The sequence below is a fragment of the Chrysochloris asiatica genome, unplaced genomic scaffold (assembly GCF_000296735.1).
Source record: "Chrysochloris asiatica unplaced genomic scaffold, ChrAsi1.0 scaffold00164, whole genome shotgun sequence".
Lineage (NCBI taxonomy): Eukaryota > Metazoa > Chordata > Mammalia > Afrosoricida > Chrysochloridae > Chrysochloris > Chrysochloris asiatica.
In genome coordinates, this window is record NW_006408682.1 from 5,492,914 (window position 1) to 5,517,578 (window position 24,665).

Consider the following 24,665-nt stretch of genomic DNA (forward strand, 5'->3'; position numbering starts at 1 on the left):
AGAACGACCCTCTATATTGTTTTCAATGGCTGATGGTTTGGAAGTAAATCACCAAGCTTTTCTTTCAAAGTATCTCTGATGAACTTGAACAATCAACCTGTAGGTTAGCAACCTAGTGCATTAACCATTTGCATCACCTATGAAAGAACAATATATACCAATATGGTACTTTCTTGTTAAAAAACTTCCTTGTTATTCTGTCTTTCACTGAGTTCTGGATCCAAATGCTCTGCCTTCTGTTCCAGGGTCCCTAGGTTTCTTTTTCATAGTTAAAAATGCAAATGTCAAAATATTTTAAATCCATGCAGAATTAATCACTTACATAGCAAACTCTTCCCTCTAAGCATATGCTGGTCTGAAAAGATTGTTGTTGTTGTTATGTGCCATGGAGTTGTTTCCGACTCACAGCGACCCTGTATAGGGTTTCTGAGGCTGTAAATCTTTACAGGAGCAGAAAGCATCATCTTTCTCCCACGGAACAGCTGGTAGTTTCGAACTGCTGACCTTGTGGTTCTCAGCCCGATTCATAACCACTACGCTACCAGAGGTCTGAAAAGATAGGTGAGACATAAAGTCTGCAGACTATCATTCCCAGGGTTCCATAGTAACAGAGGATGCAGGTAATTAGGAATGTCGAGATTTCTTGGACCGTGCCCAGCTTTTAGATTTGAATGTTTGTTTCTTGTGCTTTTACTAAGGGACCACACAGTGCAGTAGGGAAACAGCCTAGAGAAGTAACATATCGAGCCGGTGACATCTGAGGCATAAAAAGTAGAGCTTGTGATTAGTAGCCAGCAGACCCATTTTGTTTGTCTTACCTGGGATTTTTGTTTAAAAAAAAAGCCAACATTTAAAATTTGGGGAAATGCTGTGTTTTGAACTTCTCCTAACACACTGGAAAGTGTCATCAGGCCTGCATCCTTTCATGGCATCATTTTACTGGCGTCAAATAAAGACCTTCCCATGTAGAACAAGAATTTGACCCGTACCCACACTTGTCACAGAATGATCGTGGTACTTCCAATGCAGTGGGGCCTGTTCATTCTTAAATTAACTTCCTCAGAGTTATTCCCATTTGTCCCAACTATGAAGCCTGCCAAGCCTTGTTTTCAGAGTATAGTCTCCATACAGCAGTGTCTGTGCTTTCTACATACATGTACTAGACCTGCTGAATCCAAGAATGTAAATGTGAGTTTCAGGAGTTGGCATCTTTAGCAAGCATTCTGGGTGGTTTCTGTGCACAGATAGTATGCCTAAGTGAGAACCACAGTTACCAAACTTCTTTTCTCTTTGACTGTAAAGGGCATAGTTAGGTTAGCCTGTCTATGGAGCACAGGTACAGTGCTTACCTCCAGATGGACTCAGTGCTGTATTGAGCATGAGTTGATATTTTCAGCTATTTTTGCAAAGCACATTTCATAGTGCAATCTGAGGTTTCTGAAGCCTACAACACTGTGTACTTTGTCAGTGAGTGAAGAGGTTGCAATCTCCTTGGTAATTACGGATGTGAGAGATCTAAATTCTGTATCATTCAAGATCATATTGTGCATGTCTACATTGGAAACCTCCATAGTGCATGATCTGCTATGTCCTTCCTAGCTAGTAAAAAAAGAAAGAAAAAAGAAAACCAAATCTCACCCCCATCTCATTACTCAACTCAAACCAAACCCTTTTCACTTAGAAAAAGTAAGTAAATAAAAGAGTGTTTTTTATAGTTCCATTGGGTTAATGTGGAGGGGAAGGCTAAGTATTAATGCTGGTCTTAAACTTTCTTTCTTTTTCTGTGTGTACTTTTTACCCAAAAAGCATCTCAAGCGTTCTCCTCCGCTATGTAAATCATGACTTACCTCCTCTTAATTACCAGTTTTTTGGTCTCACGAGCCCATCTTATCAACTTAGGTGATATCTTTATTATATCCTTCACACACAAAAATGATGAGCAACTTGAAGTTGGCAGTGAACCTAAATGTAGGCTAACTGGGGTGTATAGGGATTAGTCACTATTGCTAATGAGTATTTAAATTACCCTTTAGTGCTAACCAAGAACTTTAGAAGTCCAAATGTGAATTAGTAGCTGAAGATCGAATGGCCTGAGAAACAGAACTGGGCGTTTGCAATTGTTTCATCTCTGGAAGCCAGGATTTCACCTTCAGACTGCCAACTCTTGTTCCCCAAGGGTGCTTGACGGTCTTCCAGTCTTTGGAAGTCATCATCAATCATGAAAACCATTTCAGCCTGTTTTCCAACTTCAGCCCTGAAAGTGTCTCTGCTCATCTCAGACAAGTCAATTGGCTTTCTCTAGAGCATAAAGGGGGGAAAAGGAAGCAAAGGAAAAGATAGCAAAACAGTGGTCTCACTACCTGACTAGATTTGGAAACTAGGGCAGAAATGACTTCTAGAATTTGTCTCATACTTTGTAAAACAGTGAGGTCACCAAAACTTAAAATTAAAGACACTGGGTTGACTCCCCATTCTTGAAGATTGGATTTGCACTTAATCACAAATAGTAGATCACATTTCATAATGGTATGAACTTAATAACCATGAGGTTAAAACTGTGAGACATGAAAATAATAGAGATATTTCCGGTTAGGTTTGTAAGACACTTTGTCAGTCAAGTCTCCTACATTTCTCCTATAAAAAGCCATGAAGAATGCGAGGAACAAAGAAGATACAGCTAGAAAGATAGCATGAAGATTAATGAGCGTTCACTTTTCGATCTCTGTGTCTTATGGATTTAATCATTCTCCCTACCCCATCACAGCTTCACATCGAGAGTAAGGAGTTCTGTAGACTGGACACTACATCTGTAGATTGAGCCTTAACCATTATTAAACTTTTATATGTTAGAACAAGATAAGATGATACTGTATATAATTTTTTAAAAACCAGTGGGTACAACCACCTTCCTGACTTAGAAGTATGGAGAGGAAGTTTTGAAACTATACTTTCATGTTGTCAAGTCACCTATTTTTACAGACCTTTTCACCTTTAATGTTTTCAAACTGATGTGTTCAAAAGATTCGTCCAAATAAGGAGAAAGGGATGGCAAGCTTTTATCAACTGGGAAAATCATCAAAATGAATGTGTCAGCGGTACATTCTAGACAGTCTAATAAAATTGATAGGAATATGAAGGTGACAGGAACCTACTAGATTAAAGGATGACATAGTATCTCATCTTCTTAGAGGACATTAATACTGTGGTCCTGTTCACAAACATTTTCAATTTGAGATTTTTTTAAGACTTTGGAATCTTTCAAAGTATGCAGAATTACATGTACACAGAGAGCATCTGAGTAATATAAACAGTTAGGCTATTGACGACTAGCCAAAAGGTTGGCAATCTGAACCCATTCAGAAGCACCTTGGAAGACAGTCTAGCAATGTGCTTCCTAAAGACACAAGCCGTGGCAATCCTGTGGAGCAGTTCTGCTCTGCACACATAGGGTCATCATGAGTTGAAATAAACTTGATGGCAACTAACAATAATATGTAGACATAGGTTAGTTTGAGAATGTTATTCACGCTCTTATGACAGACTCTCCTTTCTAACCTATACTTTCTCACAGATTACATCACATAGGGGTTGTGCAGCCAACAGAATTCAGACACACACTCTGGTCAATGTGTTTTTGATGAGACTTGGTCATTTTAGTAACAAGTAGCTACCCATTCTGTTAGCAGTTTGGAAAGCATGTATATATATGATCAATGTAAGAGTTGATTCCTATCCTTAAGAAGTTTGAAGTTTTGTTAGGCAGACAGACAATTTACGTGATGTGTTTGATTAGCTTTACGTGATGAGATGTGTTTCTGTGCTTTACTGAGAGGAAAGGAACAGAAGTGTTGCGAGATTAAGATGGATTTAATTTTGGTCATTTATTTGTCTTACTCTTTCAAAAACACTGTTTTAAAATGTTGTATGATTTTGTAAACGAGGGGCTTTGAAATTTGATAGTGTTTTATTAAACCATGCAACATGGCTGGAGTGAGGGTTGGACTAGAAGCCATGTCATCTGGATTCTAACCTCACTTGTCCCACTGGCCATCAGCTTATCTTCTTCTAAAGTCAGTTTGATCATTGGTCAACACCTGTGTGCATGCATTTGTGTATATGGGATACTGCCCCCCACTCTTTATAAACATATCTTAAGGAGCCGTGCTGGTGTAGTAGGTTAAGCATTGGACTGCTGGCTGGAAGGTTGGCAGTTCAAACCTGCTGCTCAGAGGGAGAAAGATAAGGCAGTCCACTCCTTCTGTAAAGATTAATAGTCTCAGACAGCCAAAGGACCTGTTCGTCTCTGTCCTATACGGTTGCTCTGAGTTGGAATCAGCGTGATGGTAGTGGGTACCACTCATAAGCTTTTAAGAGGATAAAATACAGTCTAATGCTATGCAAAGATAAATTGCTATTAACTAACTGGTTAAAACAAATTACTACCTGAACTTATTTTTTAATGCTCTTCTTTTGTGCTTTCAGTGCTGTGTTTTGTGTAAAGACCCTCTAATGATGCATAAATGACAATTTCTTGAAATGACATTATGAAAATAATAGTACACACTGGTGAGGTTGTATTTTATGGTGCTTCCTTACTTGATCATTTCAGCTTTGATATTTAAAGCAAAAATAGTTTTAACTCCATCTCCTATATTAAGAAGCCATAGATCTGAGGCACTAGGTACCTTAATATAGGAAAATAGAAGACCTAGGACTAGACTCTGATGTTGCTGACTTGTAATGCAATGTCCTTTCTAAAAAAAAAAAAAAAACAAAAGTCACAGCCAACATAGCACCAGACTATAGAAAGTAAAAGAAGGTTTTAAAGAACAGCGTACTTAGAGAATATCTAAAAAAATAATACCCACCCACTTGGATATCTGTCTTAACGTCAATAAGCCATAATCATAAGAACAAAATGAAAAGCAACTTTAAATGTTCTTAAACATTTAAACAACAATATATGGATATTGTTCTAAAAAATTCACTTCCTCTTAAATAGCGTCGTTTCACAGCAAGCTGCTATTGCTCCCCATCCCCACCCCCGCCCCAGCAACTGCACTTCACCAATTTATGTTACTGAAGGATATTCATTGTTGTCCCTTGTCTTTTTCAGCAACAGATCAACTCCTAGCAACCATGATCGGATACAGCGTTTGAGACAGGAATTTCAACAAGCAAAGCAGGATGAAGATATAGAAGATCGGCGACGTACCTATAGCTTTGAACAACCCTGGGTGAGTTTTCAGTTCTTCGACACAATGAATAGTCTTATAATTTCATAGCAGTAAAGGCCACTACACTATGACCTCAGTTCCCTATGAAAGAAGACAAGATGGAGCCAGATTCCTTTGACCTTTAACTTACTGACCTTTTCCTTATTTCCATCTGGGTTTCATCATTGCTAATTTCATTTTATTTCTTGTTGCACCATCTGTCCATTGCATTATTGTATTTATTGCCTTATGAAAAGTCATAGAAAAAGTACTTTTACTTTTAATAATGCATCTTTTTAAAGTTTTCTAAATTATTTTCTATAGATATATTTTTATCAGAATAAGAGAGCCCCTGTAAGTTAGCTCAGTAAATATGTTGTGTATCTGCTGTGCACAAAGTTCAGTGTTGAGTATTCCTTGTTTCTTACTTTCCCCTCATTCTTTTTGTGTGTGTGCTGCATCTTTCTAATTTATGTGCTTACATCCCAATTCTCATCTATCTTCCATTTATCTCTAGAGTTATCTTTTAAGGCTGACATGAATGACATCTCATGGTACACAGTATGAAGTTGAAATCGCACACTGTGGCATGCGCGTCGTACAGAATCTAGTTTAGAGTTGTGCTCTGATCTTGTATTTTACTCCAGAGGTTGTGGCAGTTCTGGGAAGAAGAGCCATTGGAATGGATTTGGGGTTGGGGATGATGGGAATTTTGAAGAATCTCTGTAAGAAACTTGATAAAGAGTCCATTAGGAATGAGCAAGAAGCCTTGTAAGTAGGAAAACCTAGATGAAGAAAGATAACATGCATTTTAGTAAAGTCAAGCAACATGGTAATGTGACTATGAACAAAAATACTAGAGGATTGGGATTGAGAAGACAGACATGGCAGAAAATCAAGAAAGACACCGTAATTGTAAGATGAGTGAAATGGCTAAACATGGGAACTGTCCTCTTAGTCTGAAGAGTGCGGCAAAGGCAGCTCAAAGAAGGGTTATCCTGATGCCCTGGAAGGGAGTAGAGATCAGGGGTCTAGGGGTTAATATGATGGGGTTAATATAATATAGACAGCTAGGTAGCATTGGGACAGAGAGGCTGAGGAAGTTGTAGCTTTTTTTCTATTTAAAAAAAAAAAAAAGTATTTTGGGAGATCTCAGATGTTGGAGGTGACCCAATTCTATTATGATATCGAGGTGTAGCCAGCCATGCATTGAATTATTGAAGTACAGGAGAAATTAGTATCGAAAACATGACAGATTCAAGTCAGAGTGATGGAAATATACTATATTTTTAGGCAAATAACATGATTATTCTTTTTTGTTTTTCTTTTTGGCCAACCGTGTCCCTTTCACTCCCCTCCCCAAGATTTTTTTTTTTAAGTGCACTATGCTAAATTTTTTTTTTTTTACACCTATTCCTTTAAAAAATAAGTATAGAATATTTACAAGAATAGCTGGTTGGGTTGGGGGAGGGAGGGGAAGGACTCCTGGTGGTACTGTGGGTTAGGCATTGCACTGCTAACCACTCTGCTGTTCAAACCCACCAGCTGCTCCATGGGGGAAGATGAGGCTGTAAAGAATCACAGTCTTGGTGAGCCTAAGGAGAACTTCCACTCTGTCCTATGTGGGTTCTTATGAGTTGGAATCTACTTGATGGCAGTGGATTTTTGCAGGGTACAGGGAGCAGGGGAGGCAAAAATATCAATAGGCTGTCTATCTGTTATTTGCATACTACAGCAATAGCTATTTGTAAAAGCAGAGGGAGAATGATATTAGAATAGCTAGAATAGAAAATGATTCTCATTTCTTTGAGGAAGAGTAAATAGTTCAGTGAAAATTGAACTTAGAGGTTGGTCATGTTGAAGAGAAAGAAAAAGGTAGAATTGTAGTTGTTATTAAGTGCCATTGAGTCCGTTGTGACTCATAGTGACCCTGTATAGGGTTTCCGAGGAGCAATGGCGAGTTTGAACCTCCAGCCTTGGGGTAATCATCCAACGCTGGTCCTACAGTGCAGAAGCTTTCAATGCTAGATGGAACATTTGAAATGTTGGTGCAAAGAAAGAATATCTACCCCAGTAGCCAGGTGTTCTGACTTTCTGGTTTTCAGTTTCCTTATTTGTAAACAAAGGTTAGAGTAAATAACAGATGGTCAGTCTTGAAATCCTTTGTTAAAGTAGATGCAAATATGAGTAGAGCTCTACTGGTTCATACAGAGGCTTCCTTGGATCCCGGTAACTGCTGCTATACATCAGAGCTTCTCAAAATGGGGTCCTTCACTGGCACCTTCAACATCACCTGGGAGCTGGTTATACATGCAAATTATTGGGCCCTACCTCAGACCTATGGAATCTGAATGTCTGTGGAAGGGGCCCAGAGGAATCTGGGTTTTAACAGGGCCTCCAAGTTCTTCTGATACCTGCTTAACTTTGAGAAGCACTGCTCTAGAGTCTAGATGATCTACATAGACCTTTATGGTTCTAAAACCCAACACCCCTATGACATTAATCTACACAAAGTAAGAAGCTTTATAAAGGTTTCTGATCCAAGAATTCTGTGGTCAAATTGGAGTTTGGGGAAGCTTAATTCTATGGATTTAATAATTTAATTCTTAAGGATTTAATTAATTCTATGGACAAAAAGAGAAGGAAAAATGAGAGAAGCGATACTGTTTGAAATACTTGACCTTCATTCAGGTGAGGTGGATGGGGGTTAGGACAGGTAAGTGATATTATTATGGAGTCAGTGTTCACTGGTAAGATCCCCTCATGAAATCAAGGCGGCCCTGCCAGTAGGAGATTATGAAACAATTTCAGTGACCTAGTATCTGAGATATATTTTAAGTGTCTTCTGCAACACTTGTTGTTGTTGTTAAGTGCCGTGGAGTCAGTTCCGACCCATAGCGACCCTGTACAGGGTTTCCGAGGGTGTAAATCTTTACGGGAGCAGAAAGCCTCATCTTTCTCCCACAGAGCGGCAGGTAGTTTCGAACCGCTGACCTTAAGGTTCACAGCCCGATTTGTAACCACTACACTACCAGAACTCCTTCTCTACAACACTACTCTATAACAATATTAACATTGCTATTGTTGTTTTCCAGAATAAAGATGTAGTTCACTTTTCTAGACTATCACGTAAACCAAGTCCTTCACAGACTGAATGTTAATATACTTACTCTGTTTGGCATGAAATACCTATGATATTTCTTAAAGCAAGGTTCTTTTGTACTGTGTGGTAAATATTCTTAACTACTTACATTTGAACAAAGAACTAAAACGAATAATTAACACAATGTCAAACCGAAGGAGAAAACAGCAAATGAAAGTCATTTTCATACACATTCCAACCTGGCAAAATCCCGCTGTGGGTCCTCCTTCCTGTCCCCTACACCATACACCAGGAGTAGCATCATGCCATTTTACTTCTTTTGGGATTCTGGATTTCAGACAAGTGTCTTTACAACATTTATCCTCTAATTAATTATTAAATCCATCAAACTTACCAAGTGTTTACTATGGTCAAGTCAAGTTTGAGGGAGTGCTTTGGTGCCCTAGGATAAGCACTGGACTGTGAACCACAAAGTCGCCATTGGAGCCTACCAGTCCCTCCACCCGAGGAAAATGAGATTTCTGCTTCTGCAAAGATTTAAAGCCTTGGAAACTCTATATAGTGTTGCTATGAGCTGGGACTAACTTGATAGCAATTAACGATAATAACAAGAAGTCATGTTTGAAGGACTCCTGGTGGCACCACAGGATAAGCACTGAACTGCTGCTAGCCACATGGTCAGCAGTTCAAACCCACCAGCTGCTCCTTCAGAAGAGGAGACTTTTGTCTCCTGTAATGATTTGCAGCCTCAGAAACCTGTGTTGTTGTTAAGTGCCATTGAGTCAGTTCCGACCCATAGCAACCTGTATTGAGTTTCCAAGGAGTGGCTGGTGAGCTTGAACACCAACCAACCTTGCAGTTCAAACCGACATTGCAGTCCAGCGCGTTAACCCACAGCGCCAACCAGGACTTCTGGAAATTCTATAAGGGGTCATTAAAAGTTGGAATCAATTAGGCAGCATGTTTGAGGCTGGAAAGCAAAGATGGGAGGAAAAGAATGTTTTGAGAACTGCACAGGCTAGCTGAGGGTAAGTAAACGCTAGTTTAGAAGTGGTATGATCGGAGTTCCTGGATGGTTAAATATTGGACTATACTAATATAAAGGTTAAGAGCTCTGGTAGCGTAGTGGTTACGAGTCGGGCTGCCAACCTGTACGTCAGCAGTTCGAAACTACCAGTGGTTCCGTGGGAGAAAGATGAGGCGTTCTGCTCCCATAAAGATTTACAGCCTCAGAAACCCTGCGCAGGGTCACTATGAGTAGGAACCAACTCCACAGTACTTAACAACAACAAAAACATAAAGGTTGGTCGTTGAAAACCACCCAGAGGCGTCTTGGAAGACAGAACTGACAATCTGCTTCTAAAAAGTCACAACCTTGAAAACCTAAGGTGCAGTTGTACGCTGCATGAATGAGGTTGCCAGTGGTCCAAGTCGACTTGGCACAGCTAATAAATACCCCAACAGTATGCTTGGAGTGTTGAGAAGCATAGAAAAGTGACATCCAAATCACTTTTGGGTTATCGAGAAAGGCTTGAGAGAAAACCTCTTTGAAGTTGCAATTTATTTTAAATATATAACTGAGAAAAATAGGAAAACATATCTTTAAGAACTGTTGTTGTTAAGTGCCATTGAGTTGGGTCTGATTTATAACCACCCTGTATAAGCTTTCCCAGGAGCGGCTGGTGGGTTTGAACCACAGGCCTTGCGGTTCAAACCTACCCTGCGGTCCAGTGCTTTATCCTACAGTGCCACCACAGAAACTAAGATCAGTGAATTTATTTCTGATTGCTGGCATTATGTCCACATGCAGAATTTCTATGTTTGAGTCTAAATGAACATTTTCTGCTTCTTAGCTCCAGCTGTTTCTCATTGAGAGATATGAACATGATTTGATATTCATTTTGTTTTCTTAATAAGACTCTTTTTTTTTTTTTTTTTAAATGGGGGCAGTGTGAATAAAATGTGTTGGCATATGTTTCTATGTTGCTTATTCCTTAAAATGAATAATCATGGTAGGGAAAAACATCTCAGAAAATCGTGTACATTTGGAAACTCAACTACTGAAGGTCATAGGCCAAATTATTGTATATCAAAATGCCATAGCAACTTTAGATAGACAACTTGGCTTGTATTATTGCTTCCTGTAATAAGTGGACAGGGAATTTTTTGGTTGACAAGCTGATTACCTTAGCAATGGAATAATTTCCCAAATTGAGGGTCAGACGTTGACCCTTTCCTTTTTTATTTTCTCTTGTTCAAGCAGTCAAGATCTTGCCACTCTCTGGTCATGTAAATGAACTTACAGTGATTGTAATTCCTCTTAGTGTTGTAATTTTCATATGAATTCTCATTGTTGCTATTATAAAAGCTGCTTATTGCTTCAAACTGTACCTTGGTCTATGGTTTTTATTATCTGTTTTACAAAATGGGCCTTGAATATGCTTGATTGTTTTTTCCCATATGTATCCTGACCTTGAACAGCCATTGCATTTGGAAAGGATGAGTCCATGATCTCACCTGCTGGAATGATTTGTAATCATTTTAGCTGCAAAGAGCCATAAATTCATCATCAAGCTGTGTGTACAATGCAGACCATATTAGGTAAAATTGTAGTGCTTGTTAGAAATGCCCACACACAAAGTGCAGCCATATAGCAGAATATCCAAACCAATTACTTTACATAGAAAGAGGGATGCTGCACAAATTTCCTCCAAGTAGCCCTTTTCAGTTCATCCCCTTTTAATATGTTCTCTCTGAATTCCTGCAGTACGAATGCTCCTCTTTCTGGACTTTTGTTCAAAATGATGTTTGGGCCTAAGGGAGCCGATTTGTGGTACAAAAGGTCTTTAGATGAGCACAGGCCCAGAACATTTCCTTAGCTCCATAATTGAAGTGAATTCTCTCCCAAGTTGAGTAAGAGGAGGATTAAAAAAAAAGCGACCCTTCTTCATGTAGTGCCAGATGCCACATAAATAAAGCAGTAAGTTACTTTAAATCTTTCCTTAAGATAATGGAACAATAGCTGAGGTTAGGGTTATTATCACAGAGCTCAAATATGAACAGGACTTAGTGTTGCTTTTAAAAGAATTAAATTGCAGGCTGCAGACATAAGTACAGTATGCTGTTAAAACTTTGCAGATACCTGAGTGTTGCCCACAAGGAGACTTGCTGGCTGAGACGATTGATAGATGGGATAATGGAGCCTTTAATAGCTATATTGCTAAATCCTTTCCATCCCAGGTTGGTCGTGACTGAAAGTAGTTTAGTCCTTCAGATAGAAAATTGATACTCAGCTATGTGAAGATCCTCTTCTCCCCCAAGCTCTCTTTCTAGCTGTCTGTCTTAAACAAATAAAATCCGTCCTTTGCTTCGTTTTTCCGGCCTTAGATGTTTAAGGGCTCAGCTTGCCCTTTTAGGGTTTCACCTGCTCTAATTGGAACGTCTGTCCACAGACCATAGCCACCCTGTTCTCTAGATTGCCTTCCATATTCCTAGGCAATTTGAGAAAATGATGGTTTTCTTTTTCATTTTTTTTTTTTTTTTAAATGACTTAAGTAGGTATCTGGTGTCCTTTCCTGTTAGTGGGCCTCCAGGCCTGAAGTCAGACACTGTCTTCTTAGCTGACAGCCTTTCAGTGAATGTTGTTCCAGCTCAAACTGGGGAGAAATCATTTCCCTTAGAAAGACACATGCAGGAAGCTATTCTTATAGCAAGCAGTACCAGTCACACATTCGAAGAATCTCTGAGGACCTTCTACTCACAGAGGACTCCGTCAGTAGGAACTTAAGAACTATAGGATGTGCACTGGGCTGCTTGCCTCACAGTCAGTGGTTCAAACCCACCAGCTGCTCCTCAGAAACCCTATATAGGGCCACTATGAGTCGGAACCAACTCAGTGGCATTTAACAACCACAGCATCCTAGGGCACCGGAGGGCCCAGCCTGTTTGCAGAGCTGCTCTTCATTTTCAGTGTACCTGGTGCTTAAAATAGGAAAGCTTAAGTGGGGGAGAAATAGATCCAAGGACTGACTGAAAAAGATGAGAGGGAGACAAACACAGTGTTAAGACCAAAACACGCATTTATAAAAACTTTATGAGGGAAATCAGCCGGCTCTGCAGATTTTTCACCCATTACAAACATCATTAGTAGCAATTAAGCTTTTCGACATTCAGAACCCACAAGAGTTCAATCGATAGTTTTATAAGTATAGTCTGTAATGGGAGGAATGGGAGGGCAGGATAGACAAAAGTCAACTTTGTTTTGTTGAAAAGTTATGAATGAGTCTAAAATAGTTACTAATATTGACAAGTGACCGTTTTTAAAGAATAATGTCCTCTGTGTCCCGAGTATAATGACATGAAAAGTGTTGTACACACCCTACTCTAAATTCTTGACTTAGCATTTTGTATTTCAATTGCTGAAATCAGGCCTCCAAATCTGAAAGGGTTATCACTGGGTTTTTTGTTATCACTGTCGTGCTGTCTGCATCCCCATTGTCTTCATCAAAGGTTTTTAGTCACAAATTGCTTGCATTCTAGTTTATTTTTTCAATACATGCCCTGAGGAGTCCTGGTGGCACAATGGTTAAAGTACTTGGCCGCTAACCGAAAAGTCAACAATTGGAACCCAAGAGTTGCTCCAAGGGAGAAACTTGTGGCAGCTGCTTCCATAAAGATCTACAGCTGTGGAAACCTGATGGGGCAGTTCTACTGTCCTAGTGGTTTCTACAAGTCAAACTGATTATGTGGCAGTGGATTTGGTCTTGGTTTTGGTGTATACATGCCCTTGTGCATATGTGACAATTTAAAGATTTTTGCCTATCAGAAATTATTTGTAACTATGTATATGTAAGGAGCTCTGGTAGCGTAGTGGTTACGAATCGGGCTGCGAACCTTAAGGTCAGCGGTTCGAAACTACCAGCTGCTCCGCGGGAGAAAGATGTGGCTTTCTACTCCCGTAAAGATTTACACCCTTGGAAACCCTGTACAGGGTCGCTATGGGTCGGAACCGACTCGACGGCACTTAACAACAACAATATGTTGCTAAGTGCCTTCAAGTTGGTTTTGACTCATAGTGACCCGACATAGGGTTTCCAAGGAACAGTTGGTGGGTTTGAACGACCAACCGTGTTCAGTGTTTATTCTGCAGCACGATGCCAGGATTCCAACTATACACATATACACATACATGCATACATACATACATACATACATACATACATACATACATACATTGTTGTTATTAAGTGCTGTGGAGTCTGTTCTGCTTCATAGTGACCCTGTATAGGGTTTCTGAGGAATGACTGGTGGGTTTGAACACTATATTGTGGTTAGCAATCTATATGGAGCCCTGTGACATCATAGGATAAGCATTGGATTACTAATCATGATGTTGGTGGTTCAAACCTACCAGTTGTGTCTTGGAAACCCTATACAGTGTTAATATGAGTCAGAATTGATTGTGCAGCACTTCACAATACATACATATATGTGCATGTGTGTGTGTATATATATATAATCTCCAAACTCATAAAACAAACCTGCCGTTGATTCATTTCCCACTTTCTCACTAATAGTGATGGATGCTGTATAGGGTTTCCAAGGCTGTAAATATTTGTGGGAGTAGAAAGCCTCATCTGTCTTACATGGAGTGGCTGGTGGCTTTGAACCACCAGCCTTGATGTTAGCAGTCCAGTGCTTATCCTATAGTACCATCAGGACTCCATATATATGCAAACACATATGCACGGTTGTGGTGGCGATGTGCCGTGGAGTCGGTTCCGACTCATAGTGATCATATATAATGTTTCCAAGGCTGTAAATCTTTGTGGGAGCAGAAAGCCTCATCTTTCTCCAGCAGAATGGCTGATAGTTTCGAACTGCTGACTGTGAGGATAGCAGCCTGACTCGTAACTACTATGCTACTAGAGCTCCTTTCCTAAGTATGTTTTTGTTGTTGTTAGGTGCCATCGAGTCGGTACCGATGTACGAATTTTTTAATGTTTCATATAAATTTTATACTTTGATAAAATAAAATTTAGCATCGCATATACTTTTATATTACAACCCTACGAAGTACATTTCTATTCTACAAACCCAGGCTCACCGCGAGTTGTCCTCGAGTCAGTAGCTATGAGCTTGCTTGTTTAATTAGTACTGAAATTTGTACTGTGTACACTGAGTTTTGTCCTTTAGTGTACTATCTTATATACTCTTTTATTTTTTTCTACTTTCCATTTTTATTTTATTTTTTTGAAAAGCAAAAATGATGTCATTTAATTGAGAAAAATGCTTCATACCTTAAATAATTCAGTGAAGCACTATATGCGGTACCCATTTTTAATATTTAGTCTTATACTGGTGACACTCAAAGCCTATGGTGGTGGTGGTGGTAGTGGTGTGCCATGGAGTCATTTCTGACTCATAGTGACCCTGTAGGGTTTGTAAGGCTATAAATCTTTAAGGGAGCAGAAAGGCTCATCTGTCTTTTGTGGAACCACTGGTAGTTTCCAACTGCTAATCTTGAGGTTAGCAGCCCAACTCATAACCACACGATAACAGAGCTTCTTCTTGTTGTTGTTGTTAAGTGCTGTGGAGTCAATTCTGACCCATAGCGACCCTGTATAGGGTTTCCAAGGAGCAGCTGGTGAGCTTGAACCGCCGACCTTGCAGTTCAAAGGGCTTTGTAGTCTGGCGCATTAACCCACAGTGCCACACCAGGACTCCTTAGCCTCCCTTAACTTACAGACCTGTGCTTTGTTGTTCGTGTAGCTTTCACTTGTGGTTTTAAACACAAGCCATGAAAAGATTCCCCTATCATAGCTTTCCATTGTACTGTGTAATAGATAATCATGTATTTATTTCTGTCTTGCAACCTCTATTGTTATTATGGCCTTGGTAACCATGGCCACTTTATTATTTAAAAGGTCATCGCTTGTCACCAATTTCATCACAAACAAGACCAGGGTGATTTGTAATTTGCACTGTTAAAACAGTGCTTATCTTGTTTATCTGGTGAAGCACCAGAATTATTCCAAGCAGGCTTACACGCCTATTTTCCTGTAGAGGTTGCTTTGTTTTTTCAGTTGCTGTTCATTGGAAAACATGCACTTCTCTCTGGGATACAAATTAGCGCTCTCTTCATTTCTTTCTTTTATTTTTGTGATTTTGGAATCATATGTTCTTCTGTTTGTGCCTCAGGGACTGAAGCCATGGTATTTAAAAGTCAAGATTGTCAATTGTAATACTCTTCCCACAATTTACATTTTTATGAGATCATCACTGAAATTGTCAACTAGAGAGGTTATTTTAGAGTCAGGTCAAGTGTAAATCTTGCCTGGATAAATTGACTTAATTGTTGCTCTGGGCTGGTCAGGACTCCTGGTGTGGCACTGTAGGATCAGCATTTGACTGTCAACCACAAGGTCAGCAGCTGAAACCCATCAGTTGCTCCGTGGAAACCCTACACAGGGTCGCTACGAGTCGGAACCACCTTGACAGCACTTAACAACAACAAATGTTGGTGTGGTGCTGTAGGATAAACGCTGGGCCCCAAGGTTGGTTTTAACTGCATGGTCTGTTGTACCAACCACTCCTAGAAATTCTACACAGGGTTGCTATGAGTTAGAACCGACTCGATGGCACATAACAACAACAACATGGGCTCGTCATGAATGCAAACTCCCTTGAAATTTTGTGGCCCCTTAAAGTTTTATCTTCAAGATCTGGGTGTTTCTTTTTAATAATCTGTCTCTTTAGCATGCGCTGAAAGAAATGACGTAACTATAATGGTGAGTTTCATCATACTAAGCATGATCATATGAAATATGTCAGTTTGCTGATGCCAAATTCATTCCCTCATTTTAAGTTTGCGAGACCCATGTGAAGATAATTCCTTTATTGGGGTTTGTCAGGACCCAACTAAATGCTTCCAACTGATAAGGTTTGAGGTGAACAGTGTCAGCAGACATACAGTTGAGGAAACACAAGCTTTTCAACTTCTTTTTCCTCTGTCAGAATCAAATGTTCAGGCCTCTGGGAGAGAAACAACTTAAAAATACACCTGAAATTTCTACAAGACCTTGCATTTTCTTTTCACATCTCCACAAACAGTGTGTCACTGAACAGCATGAGCTTAGAAAGCTGGTTGCTAAATCTTGCAACAGAACGCCAGGTCTTTCAAGACTGCTTGACACACGAATATAGCTTACGCTGAGTAAAAAAGAAAAATCTGGTTCTTTTTTGAGGCCCTCACAGAAATCGTAGAGTATTTTCTTACTTGGCTTTCCCTCTATCCAATGGCTTCTTTCAGGCATACCGCGGCTCACCCTGAAAATGAAAAAGCTTTGTTTCCTTTTTGGCCAGCCTCATCAAATGTAATGGGAAAGAATGTCTGTCTCCATTAATGTAGTTGATGAACAATCCTTGATGCTTTGTTTGCATAAGCAGAACTCACTCAGTGAAGTGTTTTTCTTGCTGAAGGCACCACTGATGTGTTATTTGAACTGTGTTGTGGAGCGGGTCTCTGAACACACATTTGTTCCAATGAGTGTGGTTATAAACATCTACTAGTAGAGACTGGGGTATTGTAAAGCCTAATCTCCTCACACATTATTTTTGTATCGGGATATTTTTAATATGCTCACTGACTATGCCCATATGCTTTGAAATTTTTGCCCTGTATATTGCTTTATTATTGCCTACCAACAAATTAGATTGTGCTCGCCAGGCAGAAAGAGAACAAAAGAGGGTACTTGATTTCTCTCCAGACAAAAGCCAACCATAGGAGCCATTCTTTAGGTAACAAACCAACATGTTATCTTACAACTCTCCAGATGAATGCTAAGACTCCGTTATTTTAGGAAATTATTACCCAGTCAAAGTCTGCCATTGACTTTCAACTCTAAGAGAAAATCAATAACTTTATTGTAACAGGCTTTCTTCCCTCAGAATATGCCTATTGCACAATGTTGCATAACACAAAGAGGGAGGCAGAGGTTAGCAAGCAGCGAAAAGATTTCTTAAGAGTTTGTCACTGAGGCCATGATAATGTGTTTTGGGATGTTTTGTAAAGTTAGAGGTATTGTTCTCTCTTGAGGAGACTGACTTTTGTTTCAAATGGTGCAGTCTAGAAGATAATCTAAAGATCCAGAAAGTAATCTAACAACTGAAAGTCAAAAGTTGAAACATCTATAGGGACTTGGTTTATACCTGTTGCTGTTTTGGCCTTGTGCCATTGAATGTATTCTTCCTCAGGATGCTTCTGTCTTTCTTTTCTGTCTGTCTCGATCCAATTGCATGGGGATTTTGGTACATCAAATGAACTGATGGCTACACCATGCACCACACAAGGGTTTCTAGTATTTAGCTTTGTTGTTAAGTGCCGTTGAGTTGGTTCTGACTCATAGCAACCCTGGTAAGGCTTTCTGAGGAGCAGATGTTGGATGTGAGCAGCTGACCTTGTGGTTAACCGTCCAGTACTTACCCTACACTGAAACTGTTGGTATTTACTTTGTTGTTGTTAAGTGCTGTTGTGTTGTTTCCAACTCCTAGCAAACCTGAATAGGGTTTCCAAAAAGCAGCTATATAAGATGTTTAGCCAAAGCGATTGAAAAATCCCCTTTAGGGACTTCTGGATACCATCGAGTTGATTCTGACGTATACTGACAGAGTGAGGTCTTGTGGAATAATCATTGAACTTCTATTTGTAAGATCAGCAGTTCAAACCCACCAGCCACTTCTTGGCAATCTATGAAATGGAACCAAATGGATGGAACAATACCAACAATATAAGACAGAGTAGAGCTGCCCCCTAGGTTCAAGGGTGTAATCCTTCCTCCCATTAAAGTAGCTGATGGATCTGAACTGCTGATCTTTCAGTTACCAGTTAAGCACTTAACAGCCACACCACCAGGGCTCCTTAGGGTTGTGATTGTTATTTGTTGTTGAGATTAATAATAGGTAAAATTGTCCTTGTCCTTGTGTGGTGCTGTAGGATAAGCACTGGATTACAAGTCAGCAGCCCAGACCTACCAGCAGCTCTTTGGAAACCCTACATAGATAGAGTTGCTATGAGTCAGAATTGACTCAATGACACTTAGCAACAACAACAAGGAACCCTTGTGATGCAGTAATTAAAGTTCTCAGCTTCTAGCCAGAAGGTCAGTAATTTGAACCCATTACCTACTCTGTGGTAGAAAGATGTGTCAGTCTGGTTCTGTAAATATGAGAGCCTTGCCAACAGTATAGTGAGACCTAGGGACTCCTGGTAGCGTAGTGGTTACGAATTGGGCTGCTAACCTCAAGAATGGCAGTTCAAAACTACCAGCAGTTCCATGGGAGACAGGTGAGGCTTTCTGCTCCTGTAAAGATTTACAGCCTAGGAAACCCTATGTAGGGTCACTATGAGTCGGAACCAACTCTGTGGTACTTAACAATAACATGGACAGCGACATGGCCACAGAAGACTAGAGCAGAGGAGAGTGAAGCGTCCAGCTGATATGAAGTGAGGGGAGATGCACAAGAATGCCCATACTTGTAGATAGTACCCATTGGATTGGGTAAATTCAATGGCTGGATGATCAGAAGTCAACTAGAGGAAGAAAGAAGAGGGAAAAATAAATATAATGCACTACAATTTGATGAACTTGACCTATACTTATGGATGTAGTTGCTTAAAAGAGGGAACAGATCTTTGCAGTGTGGATCATTCCCACCTCTTTGGTACACAGGGTTGACAGGGATGGGCAACTTACACATTGGCTACCCAAAATGGGGGCGCTACAAGGGCATGGAATGACTGGCTTACAATTTTTCAAGAGGGAGCGTAGTTTCAGAGGGTGCGGGGAAAGGAAGACACTTCACTGAGTGGTTGGAAACCACTGTCTAGATGGGACTGGTGAAAGGAGGTGGGGATAAGACTCTTGTGTTTCAATAGTGAATAATTGCTATCAGGACTGATTGAGATTGTTGCCAGTATAAAGGTAGATGCTTTATAACAAAAGGAGGGGAGTGGTTGATCTTGCAGTCCAGGAGCAGAAGACCCTGGGACCATCAAGGTAGAAGAACAGGGTGCAGGACTCTATCTAGAGAAGCAGTGATGTCAGCGATGGAGGCAGAGATGATGACATGGAGAGATGGAGCGGCTGGGCACGCTCGACTCAGGGAGGGAGAGGGGCTGTGTGCTGGCATCCGTGGGATAGGCTTGCAGGGTCTGTCCTTTGGTTGTTTGATTGGTTATATATTCCGAGTGTTTCTGTGTACATCCAAAAAAAAAAAAAAAACCAGACAGAATGGAAGCAAATGCTGTTGAGTGATGATGCATGGAGGGGATTGTAATCATTGCATTGAAACGAAATACAGTAGGATGGATGTAAAGCTGATGTTCTCCTATGTAAACTATCACTTAATTCACAATAAAAACTTTGAGAAAAAAAATAAAACAATTAACGCCTTGGAACCCCTGTGGAACAGTCCTCCTCTGTCCTCCAGGGTCCCTGTGAATTAGAATCAGCTCTATGGCAGTGAGGTTGTTTTTGTTGCTGTTTTATTTTGATAATAACTAGTTCCAGTAGCTAATAGCTTTTCAGCATATTCATTTGTTGAGTGTTCTATTCTCCATTTGGCCGCATAATGGATTGGATGAGAACTAGATATGAACAAGAGAGCCCAGTTTAAACTAATCTTGGTTCATAACGTAACTGCCATCCCATAGTAAAAGGAGAATCAGCATGTTGTGTCCTAGACTGTTACAGGAAAATTTATGTAACTGCCAGTGAAGGAAAAAATTCCCCTGCATAGTCGACCTTCAAGCATGGACCCATGGACTTCCTCTTTGTGAACTACTGTAGCTTTTCTGTTCTTCCTCCCTTCTTTTTTTTTTTTTTTTTGACACTAACTTCATCTCCTCTTCACTGACCTTGCATTTGCTGTGTGTGTATTGTTGTTAAGTGCTGTCGATTCTGTTCCAACTTAAAGCAAGCCTGGATAGGGTTTCCAAGGAGCAGTTGGGTTTGAACTGCCAACCTTGTGGTTCACAGTCCAGTGCTGATCCTACAGCACCTACACCATATATATGTATGTATGTGTGTATATAGAATTTTTGTTAAGTGCTATTGAGTCAGTTCCAACCAATAGCGACCCTGTATAGTGTTTCTGAGGATGAGCTGGTGAACTTGAACAAACCGACTTTGCAGTCCAGCTCATTAACCCATGGTGCCACACCAGGACACATTCATTCTCTCTCTCTCTCTCTCTCTCTCTTTCTCTCTCTCAATCTGTATATCTATATCTATGCAATGTAAGTTCTTAGCTAATATCATTATTTGTCAAACCTCAGTAAGAAGACTGAAAGACTGAACAGGTTTTTCTCTCAAATTTAAATGGCATTCTAAAGCCAAAATTGAAATTTAAGATGACTGAGTATTAGGAGTCACAAGAGTAATTGTCTTCCTCTTAAAAACAAGTTGGTTTTTGGAAAATTCCAAATACACACCCAAAAGCAAACAAGAAGTCACCATCAACAAAAACTCAGAGACTATTCAAGATGTTTCTAAATCAGTCTATGAGATTTATGATGAAACCATGTTTGTTATGATGAGACATATGTTTCTGCATTCTTCTCCTTTAGCCGAACTCCAAGCCCTACACCCAGAGCGGCAGGCACTCGGTGTCTGTGGAGGTCCAGATGCAGCGACAGCGGCAAGAGGAGCGGGAGAGTTTCCAGCAAGCCCAGCGTCAGTATAGCTCGCTGCCCCGGTATGACAACTCTTTTTATTAAATGTGCATGTTCTCGCAGCCCTTTAGAAAATCCCTCCTTCCAAAACTTCCATTGACCTAATAACTTGCACAGAGTCCAGAAGAACTGGCCAGTGGGTGGCTGAAAATCATGGTATGTCGTTGGAGATGTCATTTTGCTCCATGGCAAGAAGCCTAGAAAGAAAGGTGTTTCAAGGAGATGCAAGCATTTTTATTTATTTATGTCTTTGTTCACCCTACCTGAAAGGGCAGTTACGGGACACATGGGTAGTGAGTTTAGGAGTCAGACCTGAGTTCCAGCACTGGTTCCCTACTTGCTAGCCATAGAGAAAACTGTCTTTTTGTCTGAAAAATGGAAAAATAACTCTCATTTTCTTTAGTTCGTGGGATAACTAAACAATACTTTGGAAAATGTAGAGCGCTGTAAAAGTATGTTGTGGTTGTTAGCTGCTGTCCAGCAAGCCTCAGATTTGTGGCAACCCCATACACAAGGGGATCACATCATTGTAATCCGTAGGTTTTTACTGGCTGATTTTAGGAAGTAGATCACCAGGCTTTTATTCCTAGTCTCTCTTCATCTAGATATGCCGCTGAACCTACTCAGCATTAAAGCAATGCCCAGGCCTTCACTGACAGACAAGTAGTAGCTGCATTTCATGTGCATTGGTCAGGCACTGAATGGTCACTACATGGAAAGTGACCATTCTACCAGTGAACCTACCTCTGTGTGTTCTCTATAAAAATAGACCAAACCTACTGTCATTGAGTTGATTCCAACTCAGCGATCCTATAGGACAGAGTAGAACTGCTCCATAGGGTTTTGAGACTGTTAATTTGTTTATATGGAAGCAGATGGTCTCATCTTGACCAAGGCAGCTGGCGGGTTCAAACCTCTGGTAGCAGATGAATTGCTACACCATCAGGGATCCCTGTAAAAGTATAAAAACCAAACCACTGCCTTCAAGTCAGTTCTGACTCATAGCTACCCTATACACAACTGAAAAAAATACTGCCCAGTCCTGTGCCATGCTCACAATTGTTGTGACACTTAAACCATTTGCTGCCGCTACTATGTCAAGGCATTTCATTGGGGGTCTTCCTCTCTTCACTGCCCTTCCGCTTTACCAAACATGATGTTCTTCTCCTCGTAATATGTCTGATGTACGAGAGATGAAGTCTGGCCATCTTGGTTTCTAAGGAGCTCTCTAGCTGTACTTTTTCCAACACAGATTTGTTTGTTCTTCTGGCAGTCCATGGTACCTTCAATATTCTTTTCTAACACCATAACTTAAATGCATCAGTTCTCCTATAGCCTTCCATAGTCATTGTCCAACTTTCACATGCACATGAGGCCATTGAAAATACCATGGCTTGGTTCAGCAAGCTGATGTCTTTGCTCTTGAGCACTTCAAGAGGTCTTGTTCAGCACATTTGCCTAAAGCAATATGTCATTTGATTTCTTGACTGCTGCTTCCATGAGTATTGCTTGAGGATCCAAGTAAAATGAAGTCTTTAACAGCTTCAAACTTTTCTTCATTTATCGTAATTTTATTTATTGGTCTGGTTATGAGAATTTTTGTTTTCTTTACATTGAGGTGCAACCCATATTGATCTTCATTAGTAAGTATTTTAAGACCTCTTTGGTTCCAGAAAGCAAAGTTGTATCATTTACATATCACAGGTTGTTGATGAGTCTTCCTCTAATCCTAATGCCATGTTCTTCTTCATATAATCCAGTTTCTCTGATTATTTGCTCAGCATACAGATTGAATTAAGTATGGTGAAAGAATATAACCTGAGCACACATCTTTTCTGATTTGAAACAACTTCAGTATTCTGTGGTTCTGTTCTCACTGCTGCCTCTTAATCTACGTACAGGTTCACCATGTGCACAATTAAGTGTTTTGAAATACCCACTCTTTGCAATATTACCCATAGTTTTTCATGATTCACATAGTCAACAAAGCATAAGTAAACTGTTACTCTGTTCTTTCAGCCAAGACTCGTCTGATGTCAGAATGATATCCCTAGTTCCATGACCTCTTCTGAATCTGGCTTGAATTTCTCTATTCATGTGTTGTAGCAGCTGTTTTTGAATTATTTTCAGTAATATTTTGTATTCAGCAAAGTTTTACTTGGATGCGATATTAATGATTTTGTTCAGTGATTTTTGCATTCCATTGGGTCACCTCTCTTTGGGCTGTGCATAAATATGGATTTCTTCCAGTCTAATTTCTTGTCATAGATGAGAGGCCTTATTTTGGCTGATGATATTGAGCTTTTCTACTGTCTCTTCCTACAAATGTAGTCAATTTGATTTTTGTATATTCCCTCTTGGGAAGTCCATGTATATATATATAATCATCTTTTATGCTGTTTATAAAAGGTATTTGTCATGAATATGTCATTGGGCAAGCAAAATTCTATCATGTGATCTCCAGCATCATTTCTATCACCAAGGCCATATTTTCCAATCACTGATCCTTCCTCTTTGTTTCCAACCTTTGCATTCCAGTCACCTCTAATGATCAATACATTTTGATTGCATGTTTTATCAATTTCAGACAGATGAAGTTCACAGAATTCTTCAGTTTTATTATCACTGGCTTTAGTGTTTGGTGCATAAATTTGAATAATAGTGATATTATCAGTCTTCCTTGTAGGCTTATGAATGTTATCCTATCACAGACAACATTGTACTTTTAGATCTTGAAATGCTCTTTTTGCTGATTAATGTGATGCCATTCCTTTTCAATTTGCCATTTCTGTTGTAGTAAACCATATGATTGTCTGATTCAAAATGGCCAATACCAGTCTATATCAGCTCACTAAATGCCTAGGATATTGATTTTTATGCAATCCATTGTATTTTGATAACTTCCAATTTCCCTAGATTGATTTACACTTCATACATTTCATGTTCAATTTGTAATGGATGTTTACAACTGTTTCTCCTCATTTTGAGTTGTGCCTCATTGGCAAATGAAGGTCCCGAAAGCTTTACTCCATTTGCATCATCATGTTCAACTCTACTCTGAGGTGGCACCTTTTCTCCTACCGTATTTTAAGTGCCTTCCAACCTGAGAGGCTCATTTTCCAGCACTATATCTGACAATATTCTGGTGCTATTCATAAAGTTTTCATCATCCAGCACTGAATCTAACAATGTTCTGCTTCTAGTCATAAAGTTTTCAGTGGCTAAATATTCAGAAGTAGTCCATCTCTCTCTCTCTTCCTAGTCTTAGTCTGAAACCTGCCTACCAAAGGTGACCCTGCTGATATTGAAAATACCTGTGGCATAGCTTCCAGTAATATAGAAAGATGCAAGCCACCACAGTGCGACAGAGACGAGTGGTGGAATTCATAGTAATACAATATAGGGTTTCCAAGACTGTAAATCTTTACAGGAACAGATAACCTCATCTTTCTTCCATGAAGTGAGTGGTGGCTTTGAACCGCTGATCTTTCAGTTAACAGTCCAATGCCTAACCAACCCCCCAGTGCCGTTATAGAGGATTAATGTTACACATATGGTACTTTGGTGTTCTGGTTTGGTGCCCCAGTGCCGTTATAGAGGATTAATGTTACAC

At 39.9% G+C, this 24,665-nt stretch overlaps 1 protein-coding gene across 8 annotated transcripts in view; it reads left to right on the forward strand.

Moving 5' to 3' along the window:
* The window catches only part of PARD3 (par-3 family cell polarity regulator), an 888,439-nt gene that overhangs the window by 848,298 nt on the left and 15,476 nt on the right, over positions 1-24,665 (forward strand). For all 8 annotated transcript variants that reach the window (XM_006871245.1, XM_006871243.1, XM_006871244.1 and 5 more), the window contains 2 exons: positions 5,117-5,237; positions 20,948-21,075. In XM_006871245.1, coding sequence (XP_006871307.1) covers positions 5,117-5,237; positions 20,948-21,075 — 249 coding nt within the window. The remainder of the gene's footprint in view (positions 1-5,116; positions 5,238-20,947; positions 21,076-24,665) is intronic.